The sequence below is a fragment of the Pezoporus wallicus genome, unplaced genomic scaffold (assembly GCF_028554395.1).
Source record: "Pezoporus wallicus isolate ANWC-B61680 ecotype Strahan unplaced genomic scaffold, APGP_CSIRO_Pwel_v1 contig_2871, whole genome shotgun sequence".
In the NCBI taxonomy this organism is placed as follows: domain Eukaryota; kingdom Metazoa; phylum Chordata; class Aves; order Psittaciformes; family Psittacidae; genus Pezoporus; species Pezoporus wallicus.
The window spans coordinates 4,993,181-5,011,266 of NW_026640775.1; the positions used below are offsets into that span (position 1 = coordinate 4,993,181).

Genomic DNA, 18,086 nt, shown 5'->3' on the forward strand with positions numbered 1-18,086 from the left:
CACAAAGATCTGTCAACATCAAACTTGTGTCAAATTTAAGTAGGTGGATTAAGCTTGCGGACATAGTCTCAAGGGATCAGACATATAACTATTACATAGGCATTCCTAAAGTGCTGACTCTGCTACTCAGACAAAAATAGACAAAATACTAGTTTGGGGAGAGAACATGGTTCACCCTGTCCCCTGTGCAGTTGTGGGTAAGGATTGTCCCCTCTGTGTGGACCCTGTAAAACGTAAGAACTGCCATTGCTACACCACTGCTGTTTTACCCTGGGGTGGGTGCTCCATTTAAGTAGGTGGGCATGGAAGGACCAAGGGTGTGGAACAGTTGCTTGACAGACTTCATGTCCAGATTATCAACAGATAAAAGCAGTAAAGCATTTTTATGTGTTACTTAACATTCCCTGCAAAAAAAAAAAAATAAAAAGTGCTCTGAAGAAGAGAAATGACTCAAAATGATCTGACCATTTTTTATGAGTCACTTCACCCAGTGAAGTACCAGTGCCAGTCACAGGGGCATCAGTGATGTGATCAAAAATCATAGTCTCATCAAGACAGGAACTTGCTCAGCAAACTATAGAGATTACCAAGGCATGATGAGCATTTCATTGGGAAACAATACTGTTAGCAGACCCAGATTAAATAAACTGGGAAACAGAGGGCTTGATTCAAAGTCTCTTGTAATTGATAGAAGCTCTCTTAATGTATTCAGTTGGACTTAAATTGACGTTGTTACTGTTCTTATCAATAAAGACTGGAATACTCAGCACTCTTCGAAAGCTGACTACAATCATTCAGATGGTTTGCCTGCTGCTTCATGAGTCTCAGTTCTCCACTGAGAAATCTGATTTGTGTGCAACTTCTGCAGACAGTGCCCAATCTGAATGGAAGCAACAAACTGCAATACCAGCTGAAATCATTGCCTTTTAAATATTCATAAATGGTAATTTTCTATGTTACTTTTAAAATACAGCTACAGAAAGTATTCTAAACAGACTTTAGTCCTAGGTCCTGAGAGAAAAAGTCACTCTAAAGGACTGAAGTGAATAAGCAGTAGTGCTCTGGTGACTGCCTAGATTACCACTATTGTGGCCAAGAGTGTGGTGGAACCAGGCTGATAAACTTATTAATGTATTTCTATTTCCTTTTTCCATCTGTAATGGTGGTGCAGACAGATAAGACTGCCTGCTTTGGCTCACTGTGACTGTATCTGGGTAGCTCGTCGGACATGAAACCAGCAACCTTAGGTTAAATAGTGTCCCTTATTGTAACAAAGAGAACAAATCAGCATGTTCACTCAAGCTGAAGTCATCTTTGTATTTCAACAACCAAAAGCATCATAATCCACTGATGCATCTTCTCGTAGGGACTGAAGAAGAAATAAACTTAACGAAGAGCTTGCTTAAGAATTAATTTTGCATATGATTAAAATTAAAAAAAATGGTTGTCTCATACAATCTCACCTACAATACTCCAGTTTCAGGATAAACTAAATACTTCCAATTATAAAGGATTTTATTGGCCACAGGAGCTGATCAAACCATTGTATGACAAATGCAGTCTTCCTTTCACTCAAAGACTAAAAACCTGAATGAAAAGTTGTAACAAATCTTACTAACAGTGAATTCTGTGGAATGGGTTAGACACCAAAGAGTAGTTTACAGATTCACTTGAGGAGTTGCAGCGCAATTTGTGGCTCCAGATTTTGTCTTCATTGCCATCCATCATTATGGAAGTGCATAAAGCAATCACAGTTTTTTAGTGTGCTTTTCTTGTAGTTCCCATTTTTTTGATACTATTAAATCAAATCTGATCATATGTAATCTTCCACATCTTTCTCATTTCTTAATACAACTTTGTTTTCATGTAGGGATTACTTTCTAAAGAACACTGTAACCATGACCTTGAACAAAAGTAATTTTTTCTTTTTTTCTTAATAAAATGTGTGTTTTAGGAGAATCTATATTCTCCTAAGTTTGTTCAAGCAGAACGTCTAATAAAGGGCAATGTCAGCCTATGTCAGCATTAAAACTCCCCATAAATAATTTCTGATAGGCTCCAGGCAGCCATCAGCAGTCAGCACTCTCATCATATGGTAGAAGGTTTTCTTGGCAGTGTTGAAGCTTTGTATATACTGTAACTGGGATTTAGAAGGCTGCCAACAGTAAGACAGTATTTAAAATAGTTAAATAAAGCTAAAGTTGGTGACTTTAGTCTAGGTCCCATGCGTTCTCAAACTCATTTTTAATCTACTAAACCCACAATCCACCAACAAGAAGTAACTAAATTCCACTTGTATTTCCATTGTATCTTTCTCCGCTTACTTTTTATCAAAAAATGATAAAAGTTATCTGCTCTATCTAAGAGAAAAAAGAATATTTATGCTTGTACCTCACAGATCACAGACTAACAATAGACTACAATTTGAGGGCAACACTTCGTTGAAATTTTTGACTAAATGTTTTTCATTGAGCTTTTTAAAATTGCAGTTTTGTAACTTATTCCACTATTAAAAAAAAAAAAAATCCCCAAAAGAAAGTTTGTGATGCTATCTTATCCTGCAAAATATTGTGGGCACAGGTTTGTTGGTTATACTATCAATGTGACAAAAGGATCTTGCTGAAATGTGTTATACTACTTACTGAAGTTATTTGTGCTAATGAGGTTATTCAGTTTGTCATCATAACTGTGCCCTTACGAGAAGGTTTTGTCAGCACAGCTGTACCTTCAAAGCCATTGAAAATTTCTCCAAGCCTGAGCCTGCTTGATGTATTTTTTTCTCCCACATCTTGATGTGTTAAGTTTTGCTTCCATGCTTGGAAATAAAACCATTGTATTTTGAAATATCATCGCAGGCTTTTTATAAAATGAGGTGTATGCAATCCCAAATGTCACTGAAAAAAATCATAACAGGCATTTTCCCCATAATATTTGCATAGCAAAGACTGTGGAAATTCTGCCCAGAGTCAGCTTCTTCCTACAAGTGCTAGTTCAATGATAGTCTCAAACTTCCCTGTATTATGGTACCATCTCAGTTTCGATACCACCAATTTAATATGTCTGAAATGATTTCTACTCCTGAACTTCTGTATTCCTTACCTACCTGTTCTCAGTCATCTGAGCCGTTCTTTCATGTTGCTTAACATGATGTACTACATGGTTCTGGCTTTGGTTAAACAGGGGAAGGAGAAAACTGGCTGTGTAAATATTGCCAGCCATATAGGTGCTTATGTCTGAAGTACAGAAGCAGTGTTCCTATTTTTACATTGCAAAACCAACAATAAAACAGTCCTGAAATACCTTATCTGGACTTCTCAACCTCATAGTTTCATCTCTATATTTTCAAACCTAGCTCTGCTCCGATTCAGCAGTCATCACAGCTTTCTGTCTCCTCTTGTATTAAAAAAGGTGTGGTGGAAGCTCTGCAGAATCGCTCCCACTACTCTGTCATTCAGATGTGAGTATTCATTCTCCCTTTTTTATAGCACACGTTAAAATGTTTCCATTAAGGTCTGTGAACAGATTCACACTTCCCGTCTAAACCTGATGGTCTCTGTCGTATTTGCTAACGACCCATAAGGGGCGCTGGTGGCTCACTATACTGCCATGCCCCCCCCCCCCCCCCCCCCCTTTTGCTGCCTGGGTTCCCAGCCTCAGCTATGACTGATTTCCAGAGAGCAGGGAAGAGTCAGAGCAGGTCTTCAGGTTAAAAATCAGTGGCTTGGCTCACAGGTCAAAATTCACTAGTCTGTATTTTAGCATTTGCGGGGATAAAAGACACACAGGAGCAAGAGCCAGGTATTGTTAGTTTCAATGTTTAGGAGACAGTCTTCTGAATAAACCAAGATGCAGGAACACAACACAGTTTGGATTTCTTTACATTCATTAAATGTTGCAGCACATTTTTATGTGTTAAATTGCCTGTAAAATTATATGATTTTTGGCAGCAGGTGTTAAGAAGAAATCATGTTTTCAGAATGATTTCTAGCCCAGACAAGTGAAATTCTTGTTTTAAATAACCCAAATATAATTAATATTTGTTATCTATTAATTAAAATCAATCAATTCACTCATCAGAAAATACATTGTAAAGAAGTATGGCAATAGATAGACTTTCCTCCCAGTTTCCTCTCCTTCCTTGCAATAGTTTGTTAATGCTTTTTCTCTGGAAGCAAATGTTTTCATTTAGTTCAACAGACTCCCTAGGGAAAAATATGGTGTCAGAGATATCAGTACACTGAGTAATTATAACTTCCTTTCTGGAAGCTGTAAACATAATAAAGTGGACCAGGTTCCTGGATTAAAAACTTCATAGAACACAGAACTGCTGCTCAGGAATGACAATGACTTATTCCTCAAATTTAATAATATATATTCAATGACAGTTGCACTTCTAATTATAGGAAAAAAGTTAGCAATAAAGTTGAAAGGGCAGTTATTTCAAGCGATGAGTACTTAACCAGTAAAGAACTTCTTTTCAGATTGTCCAAACCAGCTCAGGAAGCATTCTCCTAATTTAGAAGAATATTTTCACTCTTGCTCAGCTCAAATCACAACACTGTTGTTTTGCTGAGCTATCCTGAAATATTTCACTCTGAATCTAGGAAATCAAATTATGTATTGTTTTATGGAAAATGCATTATAGACCCAATGATCTGCATAACTGAAGTTGGTTCCACAAAGAACTATATCTTCCGCTGTTCCGTGTATTCAGGTTAGCCCTGAGACCCATTTGAGGATGTGCAGATAGTGGGAAATCATTCCACTTAGAGAGCTTGATTCCTAGACTCTTAGGGGAAAATAAGGGCGTTAGCATAAAGTTGTGGTGATGTGAATTCATGTTACCTAACTTGTTTCAGCAAATTAGGATGAAACATTTGAGACTTACTGATAGGTTTCATTGCAACCAAATTTCAGACTACAACATTTTGACCATGTAAATTTAAAACCTGCTTGTGTTCCCATTCCACAGTTTTTGAAATGTCAACTTTTCTTTGAGGGTCAGGGCAAAACCAAACATGCACATGTTGGGATTTCCCTAGGACTGAATTTATCAGCTTGTTATCAGCTCTTTATCAAAGTAATATGCACTACAACTGTGTCTAAACATTGTCATGACTATGTCCAAATAAGAAAATCATTTGCTTCAAGTCTATTTGACAGTGGGTGACAGATAATCTGATACTCTGTGATCTTTTCAAGAAGGAAGAGTCTCTCAGACTTCCTTTAGATAAGAGCACTCTCCTGTCATCTGTACTTCAATACTCCACCTTCTCTAGAGAGACAATGGTTTGCAGAATGGGATTGTAATGAGGAACCCTGACACAAGGCTGTCAGGCAGGTAGGTGATTAGAGATCATTTCAAGTAGCTAACCACTAATAATCTATTATTAGGTCAACCTGATTTTTTTACTCAATGTTAATTTTGTGTCTTCAGGCTTCTGGAAAATAATTCACTTAAGATTGAAAAGAGGGTGGTGGTATTCACTTTCTTAGTTTCCTAAGGGTATCTTGAATTGATGGGCTACAAAATTCAGGGGCTGTAATATTTTTTGAGTGCTGATAGTCCAGTACATGTCAACCAAAGACAACGTGCAGTTAAGTCAGGAGAAGAATTTAAAAAATCCTAAACACAACTAGCAATGCAGGAAACCTTTGTATTAGAGTTGCAGCATTATTGATATCAATCACTAAAAGAATCAGAAGTTACCCTAGATTTCAGAAACTTACTTATTTAAGTACTGACTGTGGGAGTTTTCTTTTTTTTGTAAGCTTGTTTACACATTAATATTTATTGTTGCTCAGATGCCTGGAATCCAGCATTGTGTTGAAAAACCTTTGGGAATATTTTATGCATGTAGGGAGAGCGGACTTTTCCCATAGGTAAAAATTTAGGAGATCTAAGGTCCTAGAGGCCTACGGCACTAGGCAAATCTTTGGTGGATCATATTCATCTACATGAAAGTCACGTTTGTACTTTTATAAGTGTTAGGTATACGAAATTGCATACATCCCTCTGTGTAATGCTCTTACTTTTTCTACCTCTCAATCTCATTCTGCAGCAATGAAGATAACTGTGAGGATTGTAAGACTTTGCTTAAAAAAAAAAATAAAATAAAAAAAATCACTTAACTTTGCTGTTAGGGAATGTTTGCATGCAACAGGGTGTTTTGAGACAAACTGTGGGGATTTGCATCAGTAAATCAGTAAGTGATATGTGTAAAAGAAAGCTCTTATAAAGCACGACAGCAAAATGCATTTGAGATGCTATTGTGAAAAACAGGCGCAGCTCACTGAATACACTTTCTCTGCAGCAAAACAAGCTGTTGGGTAAGAGAGAAACCTTCATTGCAAAACATGGAGATGCAAAACAAGGGCAAAGAAAAAGGGGCAGAGGACAGAGGTCAGATTTCCCCTTTATAAATAGGGCTAAGGAAAGCTTAGATGAAAGATTAGTAAGGCTGGAGGGAATGCCATGGAAAAAATGTCATCAGGCATCTGACCCTCTGTGCCTTCACTGAAGTCTGCATCTGTGGAGGAGTGGCAGCCACAGCCTCCATTGGTATTGCAATCCTCTTTGGGTCTAAAATAAGGTTTTTGGCCTAGATACTATGCCCTTATAAAAACAGAAGATACTGAATGTGTTACAGTATGTGTATGTATATCTCTATCTACATGACTATCACAACACGACATCAGCACGAGACCCAGAAGCTATTAGCCAATGAATTACTCTATCTACATGGCATTCTCATGTGACCATTCCTAGATATCTGTAGCCACAGATACTCTCCATATCACCAAGGATAAGTGTTTTCTGTATTTTTTGCTAGGAACAATGCTTTAGTGCTACTAGAAACTAATAAAGTTGTTGAAAAAAGGTCAGAAAAGCAATGCTGTGTACATTCAAGTGTACAAATGGCTTGAAACATTTCATTTCAGGCCAGAAAACAGTGAAAGGCCCTACCACACTAACACAATCAGCTCAGAATAATAGAAGGAAGCTTTTCTTCCTTCTAGAACAGTTGGAACTGGTGCTAGGGGTCATAATATATATATAAAATAATATATAATATATATATAATTATATATATATTAATATATATAATAATATATATATAAAATAATATATAATATTTCTCTTGTACACTAAAGATTTTGAAGCAGAAAGTGATAAAAATGGGCATTAAAATACCCAAAGTTTGGAATTTGACAACTGCTTGATGACTATGCTTTACTGCTCTGTCTAGTCTGCTACCACAGTAGAGTAGATGAGTATCAAGTAGTAAGACTTAACCCATCAACTGAGTCAGTAAGATTTTCATTTGTGGTCTCTTTCAGTTTTAGCTGCATTTGTATTCAGTTCAGGGAGATCATCATCTTCTCCCATCTTTGAGAGAAGATAAAATTTGAAATAATAGGTTTTCAGGCTGGGTTTGCATTGCTGACTGAGCAAAGCATGGCCCCATTCAAGAAAAAAGTAATTGTTTGATCTAGTTTATGAGTTATTTTTGCTTACTCCCTACCTAATGTGCTCTATCCAGTTGGTTTGATAGCAAGAAGTGGAGCAAATGCCTCTGCAGTTGATGTCTATGCACACATATATAAGATTGATAAACAAATCTGTAAAAAAAGGGAATCTTCACCTATGTCTTCGTCTGGCAACTTACTCTTGGCATTTATGACCAAAATTAGGAAGTTATTCTGAGCTTGCAAAGTTGTGATCAGTGAGTATTTTAATACAGATCCCTTTCAGTAAGCATTGTGGTACTACTGAACGATGTTTTCCAACACTCACTAAAACCACCATTTGATCCTACGGAGAATTTAATTAGAACAGAGCTTTTTTTAATAATCACCTGGTCAAAATAACTTGCTGGAGCCATCACATATAAGGACAACTGCCATAAGAAGTGGATCACATGCTATTTTAAATTAGGAATAGGTCTAGGTGATAGCAAATTATGTAAGAAATATTTAGTAATGTCCAGAGAAGGGACAGCAATGACTGTCTCAAACATTTTCCATTACAAGAAGATACAGTAGGACTCCTTTCTTGCTGCAGTGTCTGTACACTTTTGGGAATATGGAGATGGGACAAGGGGGAGGCTCTAAACTGTGGAATGAGGGAATGAGTCACTCAGCTGTGCTCCCACGTCCTGTTAGTGCATGGAAGTCACATGCACTGTTTGACTTGCAAGTTATCACATTTGTGAGCGTCTTTCCTGAACAACTTTACTCCAGAGCAGAACATGGTGCAACTTTTAGGATGGCGAATTTTTTTGAATTTTATAACTTTTCTGAGACTGTGCCATATTTGACTTTCTGTTCAGGAACCCTCTGACAATACTCCAGGAGGTATAATGTCCTAAATTAACCCCCATCTAGCACTAACAGAGAGCAGGCCATGCAACACCTCAGTATTGCAACATTTCAGTATTACAGCATCTAACTCCACCAGAGCCACAGGTTATTTTAGCCCCTTGAAATGAAAGTACACATAAAGACACTTGGCCAACCAGTAGAGGATTGAGGGTGTGATTGGGCTTCTTCAGATAAGGCATTTTTAAGCTGAGTGTATGTAAGACATCTGGCATTGCTTAGCCTATGTCCAACTGACTGGTCTGCGGAGAAGACATTAGCAATATGAACGCAGGTAATGGGGATAGGAAGCCAGCCAGAGAGAGACCACTCTGTTTCGAGAGTGGTGCGTTTTTATGGGTTCTGAGAGGTCTCTGAGCAGGAATCTGTGTTTATACTTCTTGAATCCACAGTATCTTTGTGTCCCTGCAGCATCTCAGGAAGTGATGAAGACTGACCAAAACTTTATGAAAACCTGCTTGCTAGACCGGCTTCCTAGGGCATCAAGTCCTGCTGGACACAGAACTGGATTTTGACTCTAATTCACTCTCTTCTGCAAGCACCTTCATCTTGGCTGAGCCACTTGCTAGTTATTGTGCTCTAGGAGCTAAAACCACTCCTGACAAATTAGAAAGAGTAAATTCCAGAAATATTAATAGGATTCATGGAGGCTCCTAAATCTATGTGCGTGTTGTTGAACACATTGTAGAATATTTAGAAACAATTTAATGTAACAAGTGCTTGTTACTCGTAGCTACAGATGTCCTTAATGTAACCAGTCATTCATCTAACAGCATGAAGCTGTTGGAGGAAGTGAGAGCAAGCTGGAGCAGAAAGGAAGAAGAGTAGTTAACATAAATTTGAGCAGGAATGTGACTTTCTGTTTCCTCTGATTGCTGAAAAAAGGAAATTTAATTTTGAGTTGATTTAAGCACTCAGCCATGAAAGAAAATATATAGACTCCTTCTTATAAAAAAATAAAAGAAACAAAACCAGCTGGAACTCCCAAATAACGACGACAAAAGGCAATAGCAACTTATCTATCTATCTATCTATCTATCTATCTATCTATCTATCTATCTATCTATCTATCTATCTATCTATCTTTATTTATTTATGTCAGTGCACCCAGCAGATTGAAGAAGGGTGCACTCTGCTCAGGGAAATGTACTCCTTCATTTATTGAAGAAGAACATCTGAGTATCGAATGCAAATAATACTGGAGTGGAACTCTTTCCTTGTCTTCTTATAAAACTGCCCATTGCAGAAAATCCTTAAGCACTAATTGAACAACTCATAGCGAATAACTCTGCAGCCTTATTGCTAAGGTACTTAGGAAAAAAAAAAAGGGGACTCATGAATGTGTCTACGGTGTGAGCTAGGAGTCCAAGCTACTCTATAATCAATAGAATCGGATTTTTATTCACCATAAAATAGCTGCTTATGGCTTGATCAAGGTGATCAACGACATTCACATGCTGTAGCGTATCCTTTTGGTTTCTAGCTGCTACTCCCAGATATTGCGGATCTCCCATAGGTTCTGAGTCATATCTGCCATTCCAAAATGGGTATGCTGTGTATCCATCCTTGAGCTTCTCATATGGCAGTAGGCACCTATGTTTAGGCAACTCTTGGCTGGTCAGCTGAGCAGCAGTCCAGGCTCCACTGACTGTAACGGCCTGCTGTCCATGACTCCAGCAGGACCAGGGACACCTAATGCAGTTGCACACACTTCCATTTGAATATCTGGTTCCTAACCCACACGTGGTCTGTGCAGTGTAAAGACCATTAGGATCTTTGTACAGTTGCAAACTTAACATCTTCAGTGAACTAACATGGACATTCATGTAACATCAGTCATCTATTCCCTAACTCTTAAAACACCAACACCACTTCAAAGAAAAATAATAAAATCTGCTGGTAGTCATAAAATCCACCAAACTCTCCTAGTGAATGATAGAAAAATGGTTTGAAATATTGGTTCCCTAATAGCCTTTTTTTTTTTTTTTTTCTGATACTTCAGAAGTAGAACTTCAGTTGTGACCGAGAGCAGAGAGAGGAAGGGCTAGGTGAGAAAAGAGCTGTTTCCCAGCCACAGAGTTGCTCAGACTCAAGAGAGAAAGCTGTTTCCAGTGGGACTGAGAAAATGAATTACAACTGAAGTTAATTATTCTATCCATTGTTTTTTCATTTATTTACAGATTTCTACATTCCGTGTAAAGTCACATTAATGTCTGGATAATAACAAGATTTTTTTTCCTCACTCTAGAGCAATTATTAAGTTACGACCTCTAAGTTAGTGGGTTCTCTGCATTTTCACTGATTGATGAGTCTGGTACTTGTTCCTACCCCAAGGGAAATTTCCCCAGATAATTTATTTTCAAACTTAATTTGCTTTTCCACTTCAAGGAACCCTCTGAATGTCCCATTATGAAACATGAAATGTGTTGTAGAACATATATTCCAAGGACTGTTAATGCTTGTTGTGGCAGCTACTACAGTTTTGATAACTGAAGTCTCTCTGTTATTTTTTTTTTGTTATGTGACTGTGGAACTTGCCATCTTGTTTGGTAGAACCCTGAAACTAATATAAAGAAACTCATCCAGTTTTTCATGGAACTGAAGGGTACTGTTCTTTCTTTCAAGCTCTCTTAAAGTGATATATTTAGGAGGTATGAGGGGAAAGAACTGGGCAGTCCTTTATTTATCTTCCCAACAGGTGCAGCACAGGGAGGCACAAAGGCAGCATTTGCTAATTTCAGTTTTGCCAAGTACAAAGCACTCTCTGGTCTGCTGAGAGACTGTTCCCTCCTTTCCTCCTAAATTAAATGTTTGTTTTGTTTTTTTTTTTTTATTTTTTTTATTATTTTATTTTTTATTTTAGTGTAACAATATTAAATACTTTTCCTGTGCATAGATGCATTGTGTTTTGCACAGGGTGAATGAGCTTTTAAGCTCATGTAAATACAACAGTAAACCAGATCAATCTTGTATTGTCCTCACACACTAGCATTAACATAAAATCAATGCATTGTATAAGAAAAGAAAAAAATCAATGCATTTCCTTCAATTTACACGATAATAAAGCAAAACATAAAACCTCAAAAATATATCCAGTTTGGGGATTTTTCTTTGCCAATATAGGGTTTTCTTAATCAGATTAATCTGACTGGAAAAGTAGTCTTAAACCTAGGAGTAGTGGAGGCAGAAGACCAAAGAATAAATCTGAGATGCTCTGGTATCTCAGAAGGAAGTGTGGAAGCAACACTTGGAAATTAGGAATGGGAGGGCAAAGACAGTCTAAGAACAACTCAATTCCCAGGGTGCAACAAGATCTGTGCAGGAGGACAGTGCTCTGTGGGGCTCAGGGTGGAAACACAGCCCACTCTTGCAGATCTAATTACAACAGTTAGGCGTAAGTTTGCTTCCCATTTGTGAAGGCTTTAAATTTATTAGCTACAGGTGATGAAGAGAAACTTTCTAAAGAATTGAGAAGGAAAATAAGATGAGAGGTTAGGGTTTCCTCTTTCCCTCATCCGCAAAACCCCATTTACCTGTGACTTCAATACAGCACTTATAAATGATATGTATGGGCCTGACTTTGAGTGTGATTTGGCTCCAGGACTGAAGGTAGTTAGAAATAATGGGAATGCATTTTACAGTCAGTCCTGCAGAGGGGCGATGATGGTGGCAGAAGATGGATGTCCGTATGCTTTCTTTTGCCTCACTGAAGCATGTATCTCTGCAGCAAGGGCAGCAGCAGCTGCACTACCCTGTTTGGTGCCATCATAAAACAATTATACAGGTCCAGCCTTCTGCAGGGAAAGCACTAAGCAATGTTATGTGATGTTCACATGCTGGGTTCTTGAATTTTTTAGGAAAACTTTCCATCAGCAGTGTTAATTTTAACACAAGCCAAATTCCTAGAGTGAAGCAGAATTTCCTTTTAACTTATTTTTCACCTCTGAAAAATGGTCTGGCCTTGAAAATAGGATATGAAAGGAAATCTGACTTTAGTTAACTCTTATCCAGCCTTAATACTGAGATTGATTTCCCACTGGAATGCTGCTCTATATGTCTATGATTTGCATGACTACCTCACTTGTTTGACCGTGCCTATTATATTGATACACCAGATTGTGGTATTGTTTTAAATATTATACCTACAATAAAAATATAATTATAGAAGAATCATTCAATAAAACAAAACCAGTCATGTTTAAAAGCCAGTAGAAGTAAAGGCTGTTTCAACTGCGCTTCTTCAAAAAGAACAGCATTACCATATCTCCAAAGCAGTCACTACTGATACGCCTCTTTACCTCCTTTCACAAATTGCTTCATGTTTTAGAGATTGTTCTTCTAATCGACAATACATGCACATAGTTTTCTTTACAACTTTGAAATCTATGCTGTTTATAGATAGAAAAAAGCTTTACTGAAATACTGCCTAAAGTAGACACAGTGATCTTTAATTTTGAATCTCTGCCAATATGTGGATACTGTAGGCAGTATTCACACAAATCCTGCAAACCCTTAGAAAACAAAGTTGGCAGACAGTTGATAAATGCTTTGGCATAGAAACTGGAATGGTCACTTAACTCGCGGCCATGAGTTATTTCCTAGATTGGGGAGAATAAATGAGGCAAATTTACAGAGCTGCCTACTGGAGACTGACTTGCACCTGTCCCTGTGGGATGATGCCCACAGTTTGAAACCATTGCTCTTGGGAGACTTGGCAGTTTTACAAAAGCATATCCAAATACCATGTTCTGTGACAGTTTAAGAGGGCACCTAATTAATGGACAGCTCTTATTATGAATATTGGTTAAAGGAAAGGGGGGAGAGGAAAGATTGACTAAGTGATTATGATAAATCACAGGAAGTAGTTATATGAAGGAGGGTTATTTTATTAGTCACTAGGAAAACCAAAGGCTGTTAAATTTAAATGCACTGGTAAAGGTCTTTCTTTGGCATCACAGTCCTATCCTAGTAATCCGCTGGGATCAGTTAATCCATTGATGTAAACTTCACCTTTTGCAATTTTGAACAGGCTAAGAAAAAACAACCTTAAAATGGCATGACCGTATACTCCAAAGAAGCCACAGCTGATTAATACATAGGACTTCAACATTTTAACACTACAGCAAAGACCTTATATCATTAGTCATTTTCTACAAGCCTGTTTCTACAGTAAGAAATTTCACAAGGCTGAAGTGCTCCGGTAATCCTCTCTAAGCTGAATGGTGTGTTTAATTTGGTGATCCTATTTGTTAAAAGTGCACTGTGAGGCTACACTCTCATCAAGGCAGGAAATGTCTCGCTTTGGTAATCTAATAATCTTAAAATAGCTCAAAGAGCATTTGGCCTGAAAAAAGACCTCGGAGCTTCCTACAGCACTGCTTCTGAAAAATCTCACTATGCAATTCAGACACGGCTGTGATAAAAATTGCAAAGCTGAGATTTTCTTAACATTCAAGCGTTAGTCCTCTTCTGATTTCTCAGCTGCTTGCTCTTGAGTGCTGTTTTTAACTGGCAGGACCTATGAGAATAAGGAGCATGGGATCATTCATATAGGTTACTCCTTTTGGAAATGTCAGAAGAATACTATCTAGGTGCCCCTATAATGGAGAAGCCTTTAGCCTCTGTCTGCTTGTTATTATAGTCTGCCAAAGGTTTCTTAGAGTCTTCCCAGTGATAACTTCCAGAATGTAGTCAGTCCGAAGTTCACCATTAATCAGTTACCTTCTATCCTTCTTACCTAGGAAATTACCTTGAGAATAGGCATTTGATGGACATAATGGTAGAGTTAGTATGAACAGTAGAAATGGTATTGTACTATTATTGATACAGAATACTCCTGCCACTAATATAGTAAGTACTTGCACTTACTATAAAGTACCACTACCAATTTAGGTGAGTTCTTGAAAAATCTTTAAGAAGCAGCTAACATCTTAAGTACAAGATGAACTTATTATCACCCTGATCTACTAACTCCAAACAAGCTGGGTGCAACGAGGAATGACCAGCTTGTGTGTATCACTTTTCCAGAGCTCATTACTGCTTGTGAACCCCCACTCTATCAGGACAGAAGGTTTCAATATTTTTAATGTTCCTGAATATTGACTCATCAAAAATCACATTTATTCTACTGTCAATATAATGTTTTTCAGGGTTGCTAAACTTATTTTGTAACACAACCACAGAGCTGCATTTGTAACCACTGCATCGTAAGAACATCTTTGAAACAATCTAGTCTTAAATGGAATAATATCCTTTAGAAACGTGACCATCCTAACAAATTTCCTCCAAAGTGTGCATCTTTTGAAAGTGCAGGAATACTTTAGGCTTTTTTTTTTTTTCTTTTTTTGAAGTTGGCAGCCACAGAATGCATTCTGATTAAACTGTGTAATATTCAGTCAACTAACAGATCAAATAAAAAGGACACTTAATACATGTGTAAATCATTTGAATTACAAATAAGACACTCTAGAAGGGGCTTGGCTCTAGATTTGATATAGAGGATTAGGCTCTTGTATTAATACATGCACTTGGTGTAGCTATTTTAAGAAGGATACTTCATCCATCATTGTCCTCGAGCACTAAGGAGGGCTGGTAAGGTAAAATGATCACGTTGGTCTGTCAACACAACTTGCTTGACACTCAATTGTCCAAAAAGTTTAGTTTTCATATATCCCCCAACTCAATAAGGTGCTGGAACTGCCTAATGCTCCTGATTGACAGCTACTTTTCTCTTGCCTTTCACAAAATATTTTAAAAGACTTCTAAAATAAAGCAAATGCTATTGATAGATCAGTGTTAAATCAAATGTACTCATTCAAACTACACACATGCACCTATCAGATCTTTCAGAACTGATGGGAAATAAACACTATTTAATGACATCTATACTTTCCACAGGTTATCTTTAAGATTAAACTCAGGTTTTCCTCTGAGAATGCGTTAGGGAACCTGTCTGTTTGCCAACAGTTGCAAAGCTCATACAGTTTGCACATGTATGGCTTTGTAGAATCTATGTATATTGTCAATGTTGAATGTAATCATCAAAAATTCATACTAAAATGTCTAAATTTGAAAGAAAAATAAAAGAAGGGCTGTAGAAATATGTAACTATAAGAAGCTTCTTTAGCTTAAATTTTCAAACTAGTGAAAAATAAATGCTACCTTTAAAAAGCTATGAATTAATAGACCCTGAAAATTTTATTCCTGTTTGAGCAGCCTCCAATGGACAATTCTGTCTCACTAGCAGACTATATACTCAGTTTCTTTGCTATAAACTTAATAGTACCATGAAAGACAGTATTACTGTCTTTAACTATCCTTCTGAAACATGAAATAATAATTTCTGTAGTGTGGCAAAGAGTATTATTCCAGTTTGACCTGTACAGAAAAACTACATTCTACACTTATGCATTAGACTTATAGAACATATTTTAATCAGAACCTTAAACCTGTTTTATGACCATCCTTTCTACTCAATAACTTATAAAACTTAATGAAAAACATATCAACATGCTGACTTTTTAAACCAAAAGAAATGCTTATTCCCTTATTTCCGGAATCTAGACAGCTATAGAGAAATCAGTAATAGCACTATGAAAACCCTGCAGTCTTTAAAAAGTGAACACAGCATTTGCCAAATCAAGTAATTTCTAAATATCTCTGCAAAGCCATTTTTTATTGCCTAAAATAGTTGGAGGCTGAAACAGTGTCATGCTACACCTCTACCCAAAAGTAATGTTTTAGTTTAAAGGATCAGTGATCTGTAATGACATTATGATGTTACACAACTATTACTCTTAGATATTATTTGTTGCTGAAATGCAGTCTGAAAGGTGTTTTGTGTGTGTGTATTCATAATTCCTGTAATTAAGAAACATTCAGGTAATATTTGCTATACTTACCATCTTTCTTGGTGGGTTCCGGCATTGTTACAAGAATTCTTTATTCCCAGTGAATTTCAGTCTTTCAGATGCAGTAAGTAGTAGCCCCAAGACCAGCTGAGAGAGTATGCAGATCAGTATGACAACCAGAGGGTAAGAAGAATTCCTCTGCTTTATATACTGCGACTGAAATATCAATCAACATGGCACCTCCTCTCTTTTCAATGCAAACACTTTGAAAACTGACAGATATGGGAACCCCTCTTACATCTGTTGTCTGCTGCCTCTGCTCCCTTGGCTTTTGGAAGGAATCTCTGCATTGCATGGGGCTGATGAGAACATCTATAACTTTCTAAATTCAGCCACACCGCTTGCTCTCCCGTCTCTCTCTGTAACATGCAGACATGCATACACACGTAGATGGAGTTTAAAAAAGTGACTGCCACGCTGTTAAAGAGCCCTTCCTGCCTGCAGAACTTATAGGAACTACCTGTATAAGTTTACACCTTTTAAAATAACATAAAAGGGACAAATAAGCAGAGATAATATGTCTGCTGTGAAACTTCATTTCCTTCCTTTAAGAGAAAGTGGTATGCACAGATGGAATGAGGAGTATTTTGCAGTGTTAATGAAGAAAAAAAAGATTATTGTGTTTCTGTTTGGAGCAGTAGAGATTCTCGATCTCTCCATTCTGTTTACATCTGCTACACTTTCTTGGGTTCTTTCCTCGTAGCCATCCCCATTTTGGCTTTGGTAAAGACTATAGTGTTTCTTTCAGAATTGCTACCTCATTAACTGGAGAGTTCACTGCTGAGAGATGAGATATTCTCTTTTCCAGTCACCCAGGAGATGCAACACTCCTTGCCTTTGCCAAACCAGGAAACCAGACAGAAGGAATGGAAATCCTATCTGTAGCACACACCCCAAGCCACTAAACTAAGCCACTGGGCTGCCCTCTTAAACTCCTACTTACACTATGAATAGGTAGGCAATAGTAATGCAGGACAAGTTAATCAGGAGGTACTTTTTATGCCTTTTTAGGATTTTGAGACAAAACTCTAGTGATTAGTGCAATAGATGAAGTATTCCTCAAGGATTTCACTCTATTAAAACACCTGTTCATATCATAATCACATATCGATATGAATTTGGCTACCAGACAGATTTCTCAGTGTCTAAATGCACCCAAATGTCATGAAAAATATATTTTATGTTTTTGAATAGGAGTTAGAGACGGAATAGTGTTAATGTGCCTGTATATCCTGTAGCTAATGGACTCTATTGTTTTCTATTTAACCATTTTACAGACATCTTTTAAGGGACAGACATTTAAGTACTTTTTATAAGAGGCCAGAATGTCATCTTCTTTTTCTGCTCTACTCATTGTGGTACGTTATTATTTGACTGATCCGTGTGCCTATAAAATACAGAGAAAAGCAAGATCCCTGTCTACAAGAACCTAAACAAGGGATATTAAAACGGTTTTCCTCTTTTGTTACATATCACTAACTAGGTAACCTCCTTATATCACTGAAAGAATTCCTGTCCTTGGAAAGCAAATAGAGCACTATCCTAAATAAGTAACAGGATTTTGTCCCTCTGTGTATCCATGATGGTACTGGGGAGCTGGTGCATGGACAGACTTAACAACATTGCAGACATCATTTTTTCTTGTTCTCCTTTCTTCTACTTACATCTGGGAACCAAAGACTGTGATGGCTGGAACCAGAGTGGGATGAAGAGCAACTGCTGATTCTCTTCAGCATAGTGTTTCCTTAGTAGCCCCTTTTAAGATGTGAAGACAGTTTGCATTGCATTTCACCC

At 37.4% G+C, this 18,086-nt stretch overlaps 1 protein-coding gene across 1 annotated transcript in view; it reads right to left on the reverse strand.

Moving 5' to 3' along the window:
• MYBPC1 (myosin binding protein C1) overlaps positions 1 to 16,569 on the reverse strand; it is a 76,911-nt gene extending 60,342 nt beyond the window's left edge. The window contains exon 1 of the mRNA XM_057420604.1: positions 16,284 to 16,569. Within this exon, the coding sequence (XP_057276587.1) occupies positions 16,284 to 16,308 (25 nt within the window). The 5' untranslated portion in view covers positions 16,309 to 16,569. The remainder of the gene's footprint in view (positions 1 to 16,283) is intronic.
• Between the last annotated feature and the right edge of the window lie 1,517 nt (positions 16,570 to 18,086).